Source organism: Penicillium expansum, assembly GCF_000769745.1.
Source record: "Penicillium expansum strain MD-8 chromosome Unknown contig25, whole genome shotgun sequence".
Classification (NCBI taxonomy): Eukaryota; Fungi; Ascomycota; class Eurotiomycetes; order Eurotiales; family Aspergillaceae; genus Penicillium; species Penicillium expansum.
Window position 1 is genome coordinate 403,048 of NW_015971442.1, and position 16,320 is coordinate 419,367.

At 48.7% G+C, this 16,320-nt stretch overlaps 8 protein-coding genes across 8 annotated transcripts; 3 read left to right on the plus strand and 5 right to left on the minus strand.

The window, feature by feature from the left end:
- Positions 1-154: 154 nt before the first annotated feature.
- PEX2_009820 (putative serine--tRNA ligase DIA4) lies at positions 155-1,744 on the minus strand (the record flags this gene model as incomplete). Its single annotated transcript, XM_016738259.1, has 1 exon — positions 155-1,744. One exon carries the CDS (start codon positions 1,742-1,744, stop codon positions 155-157), a length of 1,590 nt encoding a protein of 529 aa, XP_016594368.1.
- Positions 1,745-2,684: 940 nt separating this feature from the next.
- PEX2_009830 (uncharacterized protein) lies at positions 2,685-3,278 on the plus strand (the record flags this gene model as incomplete). Its single annotated transcript, XM_016738260.1, has 1 exon — positions 2,685-3,278. One exon carries the CDS (start codon positions 2,685-2,687, stop codon positions 3,276-3,278), a length of 594 nt encoding a protein of 197 aa, XP_016594369.1.
- Positions 3,279-3,754: 476 nt separating this feature from the next.
- On the minus strand, positions 3,755-4,649 carry PEX2_009840 (cytochrome b561 domain-containing protein; the record flags this gene model as incomplete). The annotated part of the gene is made up of 4 exons (XM_016738261.1): positions 3,755-4,249; positions 4,314-4,376; positions 4,431-4,465; positions 4,517-4,649. 4 exons carry the CDS (start codon positions 4,647-4,649, stop codon positions 3,755-3,757), a joined length of 726 nt encoding a protein of 241 aa, XP_016594370.1.
- A 463-nt stretch (positions 4,650-5,112) lies between these two features.
- PEX2_009850 (uncharacterized protein) lies at positions 5,113-5,523 on the minus strand (the record flags this gene model as incomplete). Its single annotated transcript, XM_016738262.1, has 1 exon — positions 5,113-5,523. The coding sequence occupies one exon, from the start codon at positions 5,521-5,523 to the stop codon at positions 5,113-5,115; it is 411 nt and encodes a 136-aa protein (XP_016594371.1).
- Positions 5,524-7,031: 1,508 nt separating this feature from the next.
- On the plus strand, positions 7,032-8,237 carry PEX2_009860 (F-box protein; the record flags this gene model as incomplete). Its single annotated transcript, XM_016738263.1, has 1 exon — positions 7,032-8,237. The coding sequence occupies one exon, from the start codon at positions 7,032-7,034 to the stop codon at positions 8,235-8,237; it is 1,206 nt and encodes a 401-aa protein (XP_016594372.1).
- A 481-nt stretch (positions 8,238-8,718) lies between these two features.
- Positions 8,719-10,239, minus strand: PEX2_009870 (glycoside hydrolase family 1 protein; the record flags this gene model as incomplete). Its single annotated transcript, XM_016738264.1, has 2 exons — positions 8,719-8,852; positions 8,907-10,239. The coding sequence occupies 2 exons, from the start codon at positions 10,237-10,239 to the stop codon at positions 8,719-8,721; spliced, it is 1,467 nt and encodes a 488-aa protein (XP_016594373.1).
- A 341-nt stretch (positions 10,240-10,580) lies between these two features.
- Positions 10,581-12,803, minus strand: PEX2_009880 (glycoside hydrolase family 95 protein; the record flags this gene model as incomplete). Its single annotated transcript, XM_016738265.1, has 1 exon — positions 10,581-12,803. One exon carries the CDS (start codon positions 12,801-12,803, stop codon positions 10,581-10,583), a length of 2,223 nt encoding a protein of 740 aa, XP_016594374.1.
- Positions 12,804-13,586: 783 nt separating this feature from the next.
- PEX2_009890 (putative MFS sugar transporter protein) lies at positions 13,587-15,258 on the plus strand (the record flags this gene model as incomplete). Its single annotated transcript, XM_016738266.1, has 2 exons — positions 13,587-14,564; positions 14,617-15,258. 2 exons carry the CDS (start codon positions 13,587-13,589, stop codon positions 15,256-15,258), a joined length of 1,620 nt encoding a protein of 539 aa, XP_016594375.1.
- Positions 15,259-16,320: the final 1,062 nt, after the last annotated feature.

The following is a 16,320-nucleotide window of genomic DNA, read 5'->3' on the forward strand; positions in this document are numbered from 1 at the left end:
GTAATGCAATACAAGATTCATGAATACCTATCCTTGTATTACAGGTAGCTCATATGAAGCAGACTTGCACTGAATGTCCACCGCATTTCTAAAAAATACATAATATACAGCGTCTCCACGAGGTGAACGAGAACACTCGCTCAGTCACTCCCATCTAGCTCCGACCAATACTCTCCATCCCATCCATCCAAGGCCGCAAAACCTCAGGAATAACAACAACACCTCGTTCAGCATCCCAACCATTCTCCAAGATCGCAGCCAGCACACGCGGAACAGCCATAGCAGTCCCATTAACAGTGTGCGGGAACCGTGACTCCTTAGCGCCACCGCCACGCACCCGAGCCGCCAACCGTCGACTCTGGTAGTCCGTACAGATAGAAGCAGAAGTAACCTCACCCCAAGCCGACTCCAAATGATGAATCTCAGGATCAACCGGCGTAGCAGCACCACCCGACGCCGCGCGCAAACGAGACGGGAAGAGCGCCTCGATATCTCGCTTACGCGTCGCACTAGCCCCCAGATCCCCACTCGGCATCTCCAGCACGCGACAAGGCAGATGCAGCGCCGTCAGGATCTCCGTCTGCATATCCAGCAGCTCGTTGAACATATCGTCCGAGCTCGGAGCGGCCCCGTCCACACTATCCGCCCAGCCGAACAGCTCGACCTTGGTGAACTCGTGCACGCGGTATAGGCCCTTCGTATCGACGCCGCGGGAGCCAGCTTCGGCGCGGTAGCAGCGACTCGCGCCGACGAGCTTGATCGGTAGCTCGGAGGCGTTGATATCGCGCCCGGCGTACATGGCTGCTAGGGGGATCTCGGCGGTGCCGGTTAGCGAGCGTTGGGGTTTCGTGTTTTTGTCGCGTTCGTTCTGTTCGATCGACCAGATCTGTTGCTCGTTGTGTTGATCGCGGGGCTGGAACCCACATGCTTCGGCAATGTAGGAGTAGACGATTGAGGGTGGTGCGACGGTTTTCCAGCCTCGGCGTCGGGCTGTGCTCAGCGCGTACTGCACGAGTGCTTGTTCAAGCATTGCGCCTTCGTTGATTAGGAAGTACCAGCCCCATCCTGTTGTTGTGGCGGAGCTGGCGAAGTCGAGGAGGTTGAGCTCTGTGCCGATTGTGACGTGCGACCGGGCTTGGAGCTCGGTTTGGGATTGCCGGGTCCAGGCGGGGGGTTCTTGGGGGTTGAAGTTGATGTATTGGACGAGAGTTGGGTCGTGTCCGATGGGTGTAAATGGGGAGGAGAGGTTTGGGAGGGAGAGGGCTAGTCGGTTGATCTCTTCGGTGCAGGTTGCTTTGCGTTCTGTCATGGACTGGGAGTCTTCCTTTAAGCGCTGGGCTTCTGACTTGAGTTCGGCCAACTCCTCGCTTGGACTCAGGCCCTTCTCGTTAATGGTACCATCTGTACCTTGCCGAGTCGCAATGTGTAGCTGGGCGATGGTCTTCTCTAATTGTTTGATGCGGGATCGAGGGGTTTTCAGGTCGTAATCCAGTTGTCTAGCCTCCTCTGATAATTGTTCAATCTTCGACGGATACCCGGCGTGACCTGCATAGTTGCGATCTATGCAGTTCTGGGCGTAGAGGTCGGCATTTTGGCGGATGTGTTTGACATCCGGCGTGGGCTTCGGAGCTGTCGCGGGTCGCAAGATGTCTCGATTGCGTCGGGCGGAAGAGAAACTGCGTAGAGTTGCTTTTAATCCATATGAATTCCTGCAATTGAAGCAGACATATGAAGTGAGCGCCATTGGAGTTGGACGAGGAAGAAAAGAAGAGCCCTGGAGAACAGGCAATGTGCTGGAAAGTGGATCTCCCGGCTTTACCCTTTTGGGGGATCTGCATGTCCAATACTTCGTAATCCAACATACAACATTGTGATTTACTGAGTTCCAAGTCAATACTTTCATTTGATATATCCTTTTTTAGGGCTCAAATGTATGTATTACGAATATCACAGTCCGATCTAGAGCTAGGTAGGGTTATAGAGGAGAATATTCCTCCCGTCAACACCTCGTTTTAAGCATAGGAAACTTCGCATGTACTATTTTTTTTTTTGCGGTGGACCACTCGGTGGTGTGGACCATTTGGTAGTGAAATACGTTAGTTAACCAACTACTAGTAGTTATGTAGTTTAGGACGAGACATAGATACAAAAGGACAAAGTGTTGCACTGAGGCATTGCTACTTGATTCTCCACGCAGTTTTATCAGACGCTGCTTTGCCCCTTTGGGATCTGTCGGGCCTCTCTTTTTTCGACCCCATATGAAGCTGTATAGATAGCTTCAAGGTGGTAGTGGTGATCTCGACGATATTCATCGATCTTTGCTCCAAACATACTGGGTAGATCTCGGACCCCCCAATTTGCCTCGACACTGGCAATTTGACATCTTGTCGCATGTTTCGAGTTCTAAATGATGTCGCGTGATAACGCAATGGATTCACTCAGGGGCCTTGCATAATTGAAGGCGATTACATCTGTCACAAAATGGACCTCGGAAACTAAGAGATGAAGTTATATCTACTACCAAGATACTAAAATGGGTGCCTAAGGTTTCAACCTAGTGACTCAGGACAGCTAGCTACAAAGCAGTCATGTAGTTCTGGGAGCTGGTCTCTTCTCTCAATCAACCCCCCATCCACCTCCTGCTCTCTCTCAGACTTGTGTTTTGCAACATCACCCCTATCAACATGCCCGGAACAACCCCTCATCCCCTCATCCACATCAATGCCTTCGCCGGCGCTGGCAAGTTGACAGTCGCCAAACATCTTGTCGCCCTCTCAGAAAACCTGAAGCTGGTCCACAACCATCTCCTCATAAATCCAGCCGACGCTGTCCTCCATCGCACCCAACCAGGGTACCAGTCTCTTCGGCGCGCTCTCCGCGCCGCTATATTTACATCCCTAGCAACTGAGCCTGCAACCTTCAATACAACCTACGTATTTACGGATTTTCAAACAGCAAACGAACAAGGTTCCAGCGTGTGCAAGGAATACGCGCAGGCCGCCGAGGACCGAGGTTGTCTACTGATTCCAATTGTTCTGGATTGCGACGAAGATGAGAATATTAGGCGCATGACCCAATTGGAGCGTGAAAAACATGCAAAGCTTATGGACGTGGATCTACTGAAAATGTTTCGAAAGGGAGCACCGATTTTTGAGTTTAGCAATAGGAAGGAGTTTCTGAAGATCGATGTGACTCATAAGAAGCCAGAGGAGGTCGCAAGAATGATCTGGGAGCATGTTGTACTGTTTTATCCTGATTTAAGCATTGGGGAGTCTTGATGTTGGATTTACGTCGCTATTCCCTCACTTGATATGTGACGAAAAAGGGAGAGAGAAGGATAAATATGGATTCTTTATAAACGAGGCTAGTCACCTATATAAGCTACCTATATAGGTAGCTAGTTGAGGCTTAGCAAATATGGTATCTACCACTCTTACTACCACCGTGGGTTTAATTCTGGCTCGTCTGTGGGTGTCTGCTATCAAAGTCAACGAATCTTCGCTCCAAGCTGGTAAAAAAGCGAGAGTCAGGCGCTAGAACGGAATAAGAAAGAGTATCGAATTGAAGAGAAAATCCGCTATATATGGTTTCTTGTCACATGTGGCATTTCAGTACAGATTTTGTTTCCACTTGCATTCCTGGCTTCCGTAATTGGCAATGGCCACAGTGAATATGGATTTATGGGCAGGGTCATATAATATAATCAGGTCATAAATCGTTTGCCGTATCCTTGACTTTTCTCTCAATCTCCATCTCACAGCCCCAACTTATGCTTCTTAATCCTCGCACCCACGCCAGCGAGAATCAAAACGACAGAAACAAGTACACCCCATAGAGGAATATGAATCGCCGTCACGTTGTAGGTGGTCTGCGTCGCCGCCACGACAGTCGCCACCTCCAGCAGTAGCAAAACATATCCGCTCCAGCGATGGTACTTGTAAATACGCTTTCCAGCGTCGACACTACCAAGGACGGTGACCGGCAAAAAGTACTGGACAACACCAACCACGGCTTGTAGCACGATAGCGATGTAAGTGACCAGACCAAGAATGCCGTGGGGAGAAACAAAGTGCGGATGGGAGCCCTTGTTAACCTCGATAATAGCAAAGGCAGATACAAAAATGACCACGCTGAGCAGTTGAAGGAAGTAGTGGATGCGAGTACCGGTACGCTTCTGTTGCGGGGTGGCGGTTGGTTGTAAGATGAGAGCTGCTTGGACTTGAAGAAGAAGGGCAGAGCTTCCGAGTAGCTAATAATGTCCCAGTTAGTGTCTTGAGATATTTTGTTCGGCGATATAGGATATAGCTGCTTACTGGATGCGGGGTGAATAACGAGAGGGGGAGGGACAAAACGCCTTGCCAGACCAACGCTGCTAGCTGTGTTGTTTATTAGCTCTCTGATCTTTTGAATTGCTTATGATATGTTCTCACAATCCAAATTCCTGCTTGCGCGACACTTGCTGTTCCTGAGTTTGGAGTCAGTGGTGGGTTTTCAACTAAGATGTTTTCACGCTCACCTGTGAACAGATTCCGATAAATGCTCTCGTCGGGCTTTTGTGTGACATCGCCTGGGCGGCCCAATAGAGGCTCATCTTCTCGCGATACAATTGTTGCGGGGTGATCTTGAGGAATTCCTGTTGCCGAGGCCATTATGGGAGATTTGAGCGATGCTCATAAAAAAAAGCCAGCAAAAAGATTAGGCAAAGAGATTGAGGGCGTTGGCTGATAATCCTTGTATTTGTTGTTTTTTCCAGATCAATATTCTGTAAAATATCCTGTACGAATCACAAAGTACTTGATTACTTTTGCATTCGTGATCGTCGCCTTCAATGACGTTTTGGATAACATCCGCATATTGCCGGCCATTGAGCGGGATTCTATTGCAAAGCAAATTTAGCCCAAAAAAAAAAAGAAAATATCTGTATTTGGACTATGTTACTCTGTTATTCTCAGTCTGTTACTCAAATTAATATTCAGTCTCACAAGTACGTAGCTATCTTACTATACCGATACTACACTACTCTTGAACACTAGGTAAAAATACTGGGAACAGATTCCAAGTGAATAACTTCATTGATCTAAACACCAAACCTCTAAAGACTAAACATCACAATCAACGCCTAGGCTCTGGCGACGGGGCACCACTTCGGTTGCCTCGGCCAGGCGTAATTCTGTACTCAATATCCGCAGGGACACAAAAGTCTAAAAAGAGCATCATATTCTGGATATCGGCGGCGACTCTGTAGGTGCTGCTCGGGTCCCTGAAGAGAGTGTCTCTGAAGACTTCCATCCGTTCGTGGAGCTGGTTGCATTTGTCAGTCCAATTAGGGTTGTCGTAGGCATAACGAGCCTGTCCGGACATTCTCAGACCCTCAACTCGCAGAAGAAGAAGAGTCAGAGAATTGATAACCATCTTTCGGCCCCCCCTGTAGTTGTCCTGGAGAATGTCAATCTGAGCGTGCAAGGTGGTCATGAAGTAGCGACGCTCCTCTTCGTACGTACCGTGGCAAGCGCGTGTAGACATGGTTTTGGTGGGAGGTAAATGGTATTGGATAGAGGAGACTGTGAGGCTTACTTGAGGTGGTGGTCTCTTAGCTGATTGCCTGGAGACCGAGTAGCTGATGGATGATAATACATGTAAAGGTGGTGCATCCGGCCTCCTTTATATTTTCGCAGCTATCTTCTCGAGTACTTGATCAAAGAGAAACAAAGCAACAATAATCATTATTGAATTCTTTATATTCCAAACATAGCACAGTTGTTCGAGGGAAGGATTGATATTTAATAAAGCAATTCTAGCACAAAGGTGTGTCATTTTCTTTGTGGTATAAGACCCCCATTCAGTCTATATTCAGCCGCCTTTCACGATATTCACCAAGGCATTGTCAATACAGGCCCTTCCTCTCCAGACCCAACCCGACCAAAGACTACCTCCGCTCTCAGATTCTCCGGGTCTAAGTTCATAACAATGTTGAACAATGAACTACTTCTATTCAAGATATGGTGCGATGGATCCTCGCAAAATATTGTCTGGGGCTTATTATACGTATCAGAGAAGATACGTTTTCGCAGCAAAGCAGGTGTAATAGTATCTAGACCTCCGCAGAGCCCACAAAGCCCAAGGGTTGAGTTTTGGGCCCGGCCTCGGGCCTACCGATGGGCTATGGGCCTGAGGTAGAAGCCCACTATGGGTTAATAGGCCCCTAAATATGCCCCAAACAGCACAAATATACTCAGAATTCAGAAGTTGAACACCCTGTGTGGGGTTTTAAATTACCCTTCGTTTTACCCCCCTTTCTAAGCCTTATCTCAAAGGTAATATCTTATTAGTTTAAATGATTTAGAATCAACTACTAGTCATTTCTCTATATCAGGTCTAAAAACGTTAAAAAAACGCGTTGTTGGGATAATTTATAAATTATAGAAGTTGATGTAGAAAATACTAGGACTCCTACATAAACTCAAAATATACATCTTGTTAAAACTTTAATTTTGTAACATCTCGACCTCTACCAGTCAGATTGTATTTAGAATTAAATATATACTTATATAGCTACTATTAACATAGATTCTAAATTTGAACTTTATACGACGAGTAGAAGGTCGTAATACAGCAATTACAGAGGCCGCCCGAGATAGTCTCACAGGCCCCCACTAATAGGCAGTGGGTTGGGTTAGGCTTTGAAGGTTAGGCCCACAGCCCACTGCTGGTTGGGCTTTGCAGGGCGCTAATAGTGCCCTGAATTAGCCCCTGCGTCAACTCCCACAGCTGCTTGAGCCGGATGGGTGGCCCAGATAGCCAGGATCATCCACATTGTTTGCCCGATGCACATTTATTTAGCGAGATAAACCTCTTCCGGGGGCTGGGGTCAGCTGATACAGCCCCCTGAGCGGGGTCATCTCCTGAACGGAGTCGCCATGTAAACACCTACATACCCTGCTTTGGTTGAACATTTTCGGTCGATAATGTTTTCGTCCCTGAGGAAGAAATGGTCCCGGAGAGAGGAACGATCCCGAAGAAAAAAAAAGATCATGGCAACATCAAATTCGAATTTTCGGCATCTCCCCGTTGAATTAATGCAAGCGATTGCATTTCGCCTACCAGCAGAAGATCTGTGCTCGTTTCGGTTGTCTTGTAAGAGCATATATGAGAGCACTATGTACACTTTCCGCTGTACATTCTTCGAAAGGATAGGGACAAACTTGTCCCTCAAAGGCCTTGAAAGGGTCGAAGCCATAGCAAACGATTCAGAGCTAGCACCGCATGTTCGTTCCCTAACCGTGAAATTTGTCGACGACTTCGAAGATAGACTTGCAGAAGGCTTAAGGTGGAATCGGCATTCCTCCGGCTATTTACTACTGGACGCAGATGTTCAGAAATGGGCTGAGGCTCTGCGTGGCCTGGTGAACTGCACGTCTTTTCACCTCATTCGGAAGGGCTGGACTGATAACGACACCTGCCTCGACCGCTTCACGTCCACTGATATTATAACACTGATTCTCAGTGCTATCATCGAGGCTCATATCCCCGTCCAAGAATTCCTGGTTGATTTCGTACCGCCATGTGTCGGAGGAGCAAACGAACTCGATTTAAGACGCCTTAATGTGCCTGCTCTTTGGAAGCCAGAGTTCACCTCTGTTTGGGCCAGCTTGCAAGTTCTCCTGTTGAACTTTACAATGGAAAAAAATTGGATTATCGACTGGATTGACCCAATGGTGCGGCATGCAACTGATCTACGTAAATTGACAATCAAATTCGATGACGGTCGCGTAGCACGCGCAGTTATTGAACAACTTTCCTCCCTCGGCACGACTTCGCAGCTGCAGGAACTCACCTTGAATGGGGTGGCGAAATCAATAATCAACCCAGCGAGCTTAAGCAAGCTATTACACAACTATCGGGACAGCCTTCGTGTCATCAACATAACTTATGTACCTCTGGAGGACTCAGGCTGGAAATCGACATTGAAAATGCTCAGCGAGTTTCCTGTACTCGAGAGCTTCTCATTCGACAACCTGAGAGAATTTCGGTATGCTATGCACTTTCCGGTTGCTTCTGGAATCCCGACGGTAGAGCAGGGCACAGAGTTTGTTATATTCCGCCCTAGAAAACTAAGAGACCAAACCTGGAATACCAGGGTCCGCTGCCGGGGACCCAATGCAAAAGCTATTCTTCAAAGACTTGCAGACTCATTGGAGCCCCTCATTTTCCCAAAACGAAACCTCGTAACCGTGTGATCTGTCATGACTGGGAGCTTGGCGAAAGTATGGAGGTAGTCTCGTTTATTGTGGACATGGATCATTGAAGTCGGGGTTCACAATTTAGATTCTAGCAAGCTGATTCCATTGGGTTGGTCTTCCGGATCGAGTCTGTAATTATTCCCATCCGCATCATAGACGTATCGGACAGCTATATCCTATTTCAACTTAATATGTATCATATAGTATCCCCATTTAAAGTAAAAATTTTAATTTATTGCATATCAGCAAATTGATTGGCATATATGGCTGTCTCACCCAATTGATTCCTATGTAGGAGAGTTTTGGAATATGGTCGAACGGCCAGTGGGGTGCCTGGCCGAAAGAGTGATGCACTGCCCATACATAGACCTAGATGACTATAGAACCATATGATATGAGGTTTTCTGGCTATTTAAGCTATGGATATTTGTTCGCCAGGTTCAATTATATTGAATGTTTATCTTCCCACATGAATCATCTATGCGTCCCTAATCAAATGCTTGAACAACTTGTCCAGGTAATAGGCAGACTGCTTAGGATACCGCGTCTTCTCTTCAGACTCAAAGTCGATAAATGTGCAACCGAAGCGATCCGCATAGCCAGCAGCCCATTCTAGAGAAGATTAGGAATTTATTCATAAAGCAGACGAAGAAGTCAACCACTTACCCCAGTTATCAGTGAAAGTCCAGGCGAAGTAAGACCGGATATCAACTCCGTCTTCTTTCACAGCCCGCGCCAGCGCATTGCCAACATAGCCCTCAAAGAACTTGATGCGGAACTCATCATTAAGAACCTCAGGCGTGGGAGCCGTTTCACCCTTGGCAGTGGTACCATTCTCGGTGACATAAATCGGCATCTGGTATCGTTTATAGATCCAGTTCAACAACTTCCTGAATCCCCCCGGCGCAGCCCGCAGCCACGGGGTATCACTTTCCGCCCCGCGAGACACACCTTGCTTATTCTCATCAAAGATCTCCACATTCCCCTTGTGATCATTGATATCAGGCGCAGATGTCGTATGCTTCACAAAAAAAGTCGTGTAACTATTCATACCATAGAAATCCGAGCTCCCGAACACAAGCTTCGATTCCTCCTCCGTGAACTTTGGCAACCGGTCACCGAGCTGCGCACGCATCGACGCGGGATAATCACCCGTCTTGTACAAAGGATCCGCAAACCAAGATATCTCAAACTCGCGCGCACGCTCTGCAGCCTCCTGGTCGCGCGGGTCCTCCTCATCCCACGCCTCGGACCAGTTCCCATGCAGCGTGATACCAATAGTTCCCTTCTGCTGGGGCTGGAACTCTTCCCAGTATAAGTGCACTGCATGACCGTGCGAGACGAGCTCGGTGTGCGCGACGGTGAACGGCTCCGTGGATGAATCGCCCTCGGCATTGCGCTCACGGAAGGATGATCTGCCCGGCGCGTGCACGCCTGCTGCATACCCGGCGAGTGTATAAACGCCCGGCTCATTGTATGTAATCCAGTGCTTGACGCGGTCGCCGAAGCGCTCGAAGCAGACGCGGGCGTAGCGAACAAAGTCTGGCGTGTAGGCGTCTTGGTTTAACATGCCTCCATATCGGTCTTCCAAAGCCTGGGGGATATCCCAGTGGAAGAGAGTGAGGAAGGGGGTAATTCCATTGCGGAGGAGTTCATCGATGAGATCGGAGTAGAATTTGATTCCTTGCTCGTTGACGGGGTCGTCGCGGCCGCCGAGGGGGATGATGCGGGACCAGGAGAGGGAGAAGCGGTAGGCGTTTACGCCGTAGGACTTCATGAGCGCCACATCTTCGCGGTAGAAGTCGTAAGCTCGGACGGCGTCGTCGGCTGTGCTTCCATCGGCGATTTTGCCCGGCGTGTGACCGAATGTATCCCAGATCGATACGCCCTTTCCGTCCTTGTTCCAGGCGCCTTCTATTTGGGCTGCTGCTGTGGCGTAGCCGTGGAAGAAGTCAGGTCGGAGCACATCCTTCAGGTCTTGCACTGAGTTCAAATCCATCTTGCTGTGTTGCTCCAGTGTTGGGACTGGTGGAATTATGACAAGGGGGTTGACGATATATTTTCTTTAGCTTGGAGCTCTCATCGAAGATGCCCCGCAAAAAGATATCCGGATAAAGTGTTATTGTTCTCTCCAATTTACCCTGAGACTGGGATATGCGGGTGTTGCTCCGTGGTGGTTTAGGAAGTTCAAGTAGGCGACGAATCGAACTACAACAGCGGGGAAGACGCCAACACTTGTACAAAGTACAAAAGTACCGTAAGATAATAATTAAATGAATAAGCAGCGTTCTGTTCACATCATTGAGAGTTGAAATTTATTGATTGACAGATCTATCACATCTAGTTGATCTTATGCTCACCAACACCAGTAATCTCTACTTGTAACCCATTGAAGTAAACAACCACAGTCTCTCCACGCTCCGAGATTATAGTCACCCCACCTACAACACGGCCATTTTCGAAATTAAATTGCAGCTCAAACCCACCGCGTGCCCGCACTCCCCGGATGGATCCAGTCCAGTCCCCCGGACACGCTGGAAGGATGCGAATTACCCCAGGCTCATGGGATTGGACCAGCATTTCGATAATACCCGCCCCGCCACCAAAGTTGCCATCAATCTGGAATGGAGGATGGCTGTCCAGTAGATTGGACAAAGTAGACCGGGATAGTAGTAAGTCTAAATGTCTGCTACATTCGTCGGCTTCGAGTAACCGTGCGTGTAGGTTAAGTAGCCACGCACGACTCCAGCCAGTATGACCGCCACCGTGCTCCGCGCGCCGACGCAGAACTACTCCGCACGCTTCTGCTAGCTGGGGGGTTTGTGTTGGCGTGATTGCATTTCCGGGGTGTAGAGCCCACAGATGGGACGTGTGACGGTGTCCGGGTTCGACCTCGGCATAGTCGGTGGCCCATTCCTGTAGATATCCAGCAGGGGAGATTTGCATTGGTGGGAGGCGGGACTTTGTAGCTTGAACTGCTGGAAGGAGGGGATCCTCGCGATCAAGTCTCTTTGCACAGGATTGGAAGGCGTCCAAAATAGCATCAATGATTTGGATATCGATCGTTGATCCTTCACACAATACGCCCTTTTGTCCCTTGTGGTCGTAGAACGAGTTTTCAGGAGAAGCAGACGGACTAGTGATAAGATATTCACCATTGGCGTCTTCGATCAGGAAGTCGAGGAGAAATTCCACGCACCCACGCAGGGTGGGAAACATCCGGCGGAGGAACTCTTCATCGCATGTATATTGGAAATGATCCCAAATGTGGTAGCATAGCCATGCACCACCTAGCGGCCAGATACTTGCCGGCATCCATCGATCAACGGGGGCTGTATCGGCCCAGATATCCGTGTTGGAATGAGCGGTCCATCCCCGACATCCGTACATGATTTGAGCTGTGGCTTTGCCAGGTTCAACCATGCGCTCGAGTAGGTCAAACAGAGGAAGTTCGCATTCTGACAGGTTACACACATTTGCAGACCAGTAGTTCATTTGAAGATTGACATTGGTGGTGAACCTGGAGCCCCATGCCGGATGGAAGGATGGATTCCAGATACCCTGGAGGTTTGCAGGAAGTGATTTGTGTCCATCCCGACTACATGATATCAGGAGATAACGGTTGTAGTTGTGGTATAGTGCGATCAGACCCGGATCTCGAGAAGACTTGAGACGTTGGTCGGTTGGGATTTCGGGAGAATCCGGGCCAAGTTGCAATTCCATTCGGTCGTACAAGGACTGGTAATCTGCAATATGACGGGTACGAAGATCATCCAGAGAGAGGCCCAAGGCGTCCTCTGCATCTTGCTTGGTTCGCTGATCAATGTCTTCGTGTCGAAATGTAGTTTGCGCTGCAATAACCAGTAGTGTATCACTGGAGTTCACCACCAGATTGTTTCCAATCTTGGTAGTTGTACTATCAGCACTGTCGCACCGAACTGATACGATACAGCACGCTCGATTACTATTCCTGCCCCCAGGCGTAACATGCATGGCAATGGAGTTGCTGGTAGCATTAACATCGTCAAGCCACTCATTTGTTTCAAATTCCAAGTCGCTCATCCGCGTCAGACGAACAACAAACTCAGCCTTGCTCGACGAACGCAACCTGATCGCAAGCACATCATCCGGGTAACTGGCCAGGACTTCACGTTCGAAGCGAGCACCCTGGTACTCATAGCTGACATGCGCTGTAGCACTTGCAAGATCCAGCGAGCGACGATAGCCTGTAACCTGACTGGGATCATGTCCAAAATCCAGGAAAAGGTTTCCGAGCGGCTCATAGTTCCGTTGGCTGATCGGGTTAGCGAAAAACGCCAGCTTGGCGATCTTCTCAGCTTCAGCATGGTTTTCCGCGCGTATAGCATCTCTCAGGCGCGGCAGATACTCGAGCGCATCTTGGGGGTTGCGATCTTGTGGTCCTCCATACCACACTGAATCCTCATTGAGCTGTAGCATTTCGGTGTCGGTGCGTCCGTACACCATGGCGCCTAAGCGCCCATTCCCGACTGGTAGGGCTGAATTCCAGTCCTCCGCAGGCTGCTGGTACCATAATTCCGACATGTTCAATAATCGTTAACGGGTCTGGTCTGCTGGTCTGTGTTGGGTTGATGTATCAATATGGCCTAGCCCTGGAGAACAAAGCGGCAGTTCGGTCCGTCAGCCGCCAATTTGAACAGAACAGGCTGAAAGACCCCAAATCAGATAAGTCAAATGAGCTAGGGACTATTTCATCGATCAAAAACCCGAACTCATTTGCCAAGGACAAAGGATCCCGGGTATTCCTGTTAACAAGCGCCAACTCTAACTCTTTCCCCGGTTGTTCCCCGGATTCCAGGCTAAATGTCTCCCCCAGAGTGTCGTTTCCCTTGTGATCTGGGGTCGATGCGGCCACTCCAGACTAATATTGGGGAGAGATTTAAGCGATACACTAGCAAGGTCGACGCTAGTTCCCCCCGCATTCGCATCTCACTGGTGGGAAATCCCTAGTGCAGATGGCGAGGAAAAGCAATGCAGGATTTGGCGTGCAAAATGTCCAGCGTGACCCCGCCACTCACCAATCACTGTCCACTCTAGCAGTTATATCATGCCACGACCGAATCTGGATCCAATCCCATGTCCTCTCCGTGGCGAAATAGGTCGCTTAGCAACAGACCTGGATGCCGACCGTTGGTTTGTCGCCCCCCCTAGCTTCACGAGACCGATTGACCGAAGCAGAAATACCCCGGCATATCCCCGCTTTTAGCTCGAACTTGACTGCAGCTCAAGGGTTCTCGACCCCATATTTTCGGGACGATCGTATCTACACTTTATATCAAGTCCATTCGAGTTCTCCAGACTGCAACAATGACTGGGTCGGATGCCGCCTATGCGGAAGCCAAGCTGGGCAAAAGCGAGGATCGGGAACACATTGAGGAGATTGCCCTAGCAAGGGTAACAGAAGAGGACCTGTGGAAGTTGTCTGAGGATTCCCTGAGTCTCCGATCATGGACCGGAGTCCGTCTTGGTCTGATCATGTTTGTTCATGGTTGTAACCAAGCTGGCTTTGGAATCGACTGGGGTGTCATTAGCGGTATCAATGCTTTGGATTCATGGCACGCCTACTTCGGATTTGGGAGTAGTGGTGGCACCTATGGTTTGATCAATGCTCTGATGCAGATTGGTATCGTCTGCGGAGCACCCTTCATGGGTTTGGCGGACGTGATCGGCCGTCGTGGAATCAATTTCGCCGGCAACGCCATTGTCATTTTCGCATCTCTCATGCAAGGTCTCGCCACGAACCTGCCGATGTTCATGGCCGGTCGATTCTTCATGGGATTTGGCACTTCGCTCATGTCAAGCTCCCAGTACATCGGCGAGATCTCGCCTATCCATTTGCGTGGTGTTATGGTCGGCTTTTTCGGCGCATGCTTCCAAGTTGGCAGTCTTGCGATGCTTGGTGCCATGATCGGACTTACCGAGTTGCCTGGCAACAACGCCTGGCGTGTTCCCCTCATCCTTGAGGCTTTATTCCCTACTATTGTCTGCCTGGGGATATATCTTTTAACTCCCGAGTCGCCCCGTTATTATGTTTTGAGAGGCAAGCGTCAGAAGGCCAAGGAAGTCATTGCCAAGTACCACACCACTAGCACCGACATCAATCAGCCCATTGTCGATATTGTGGTGAGACAGATCGAGGAATCTCTCGAGAATGATCCGACAGGCTACAGGTCCGCCTGGGACTATCGCGTCTTCTTCACCAAGACAGCCCGTTTCCGACTGCTGGTTTTGTTTTTGTACTCACTCTTCCAGCAATGGAATGGAGGTGGCATTATCACGTACTATGTGAGTTATTAGATCGTGATATACCTTATTCAGTGGCTAATACCTTTTTCAGATGGTTCCTTCGTTACAGCAACTCGGCATCAAGGGCGAGAAGCAGTTACTCGGTATCAACATTGGCACCACGGCAGTTTATTTCGTCTTTACGGCCGTTGGCGCGCTTATAATCGATAAATTCCGCAGACGAACCATGATCTTCGTGGGTCTAATCAGCATGATTATTTTCCAAACGGCTACGACAATCACGTCGTGGCAGTACAGTGTTAACGCCACTGCAGCGGCGGCGGCGCTCACCATTCTCTGGATCTTCCTTTACCAGACCTTCTCAGCCACATTTGTTGCAACCATGCACAACTTGTATCCGATTGAAATTCTTTCTCTACCACTTCGTGCCAAGGGAATGGGTCTTTATGGTCTTATCCAAGGAGGTGCCGGAGCCGCGCAGACTTACGGAATTGGCGTTGGTATCGAAAAAGTTGGTTATAAGATTTGGGTCGTGTACATTGTATACAACTCGATTCAGCTCCTTCTGTCGTACTTATTCTTCCCAGAGACTGGCCGTTTGTCTTTGGAGGAGATTAACACCGTGTTTGAGACCCCGGGAGTCCACCCGGTGAAGATGTCTTTGGATATTGAAAAGGCCAAGAAAGCGAGAGAGGCAGCAGGCCGGCATGAGGAGGGTAGTGCTGATCTATAATATTCAGTATCAGTGAATGTGTTTTATTGAAGGGAGAGGATAATATAGTTTGAAGTATATTTCCCGTCTTTGGTTTAACTTCAAACTCTAGACTTTAGAGCGAGACTTTAGGACTGGCAATCTCAATGCTTCAATGATGAATGTGATTCAATCTCCCAATATTACACATAGATCAAAACCAATGCACAAGTGGAACAGTTGAAACGCGTCGGATCCGATATAAGCCTGTGCCTACCCGTCGGAGGGGTGCTTGTTCTGTTACACAATTTCAGCCCTCTGTCTTCTCAAACGTATATGAGACACCAGAAGCACGAGTTTTGAAATATTTTGTACCCTTACTAACTTCCCAAAAGGATAGTGTTGGCTTCAACTCCAAGGTCAGATCTACAATTGGTTGACATCAGATGATCTCACGAGCCCTAAAGTGCCCAGACATTCCTCAGCCCGGGCCATTTCCTGCTGAGATACCTCATGGAATCCTTTTTTATTTTCTCCGAGACTCATCGCCACCAGTCCAGAATTAAATCACGGCCGATAGGTCCCCTACATTTCGGCCTGCAGCGTTGCACAAACAAATCAGGTACCGAGTTAGGACCTTTTGCACTCCGATCCGTTTTTTAGCCCCCTTTTTCTAAGTGGGAGGATATTCTGATCAATGGTTTGAGCTTTCAATTGTTATCATGTGCTTTGTGAAGAAAAAAATTTAAACGGTCAACGGGTTTCCTGCAGTCTATAGTGTCACAGATGACCCGGTGTGGGTGCTCTGCAGCCCTAATATGGTTGTCCTTGGAAGAATTGGATGGTGACGCAAGCCAAAAAAGAGACAAAGAGACACTACGTGGCGGAAGCATATAGTTCAGCTGGTTCATGGGGTCTTCTTTTTTTCTAATTTTCATCCTTTGTACTGAGGACATATATATGTCTCTAGTTGCAGAGAGAAAAGCCAGGTACTTATAGTTTGGGCCAAACACCGCATCTACCCTAGTGGCATTGAGTAGGATATTTCTGCTCATGTTCTCCGCAGATATCAAAGGTTCACCAGATGGACAATAGTCCATATTA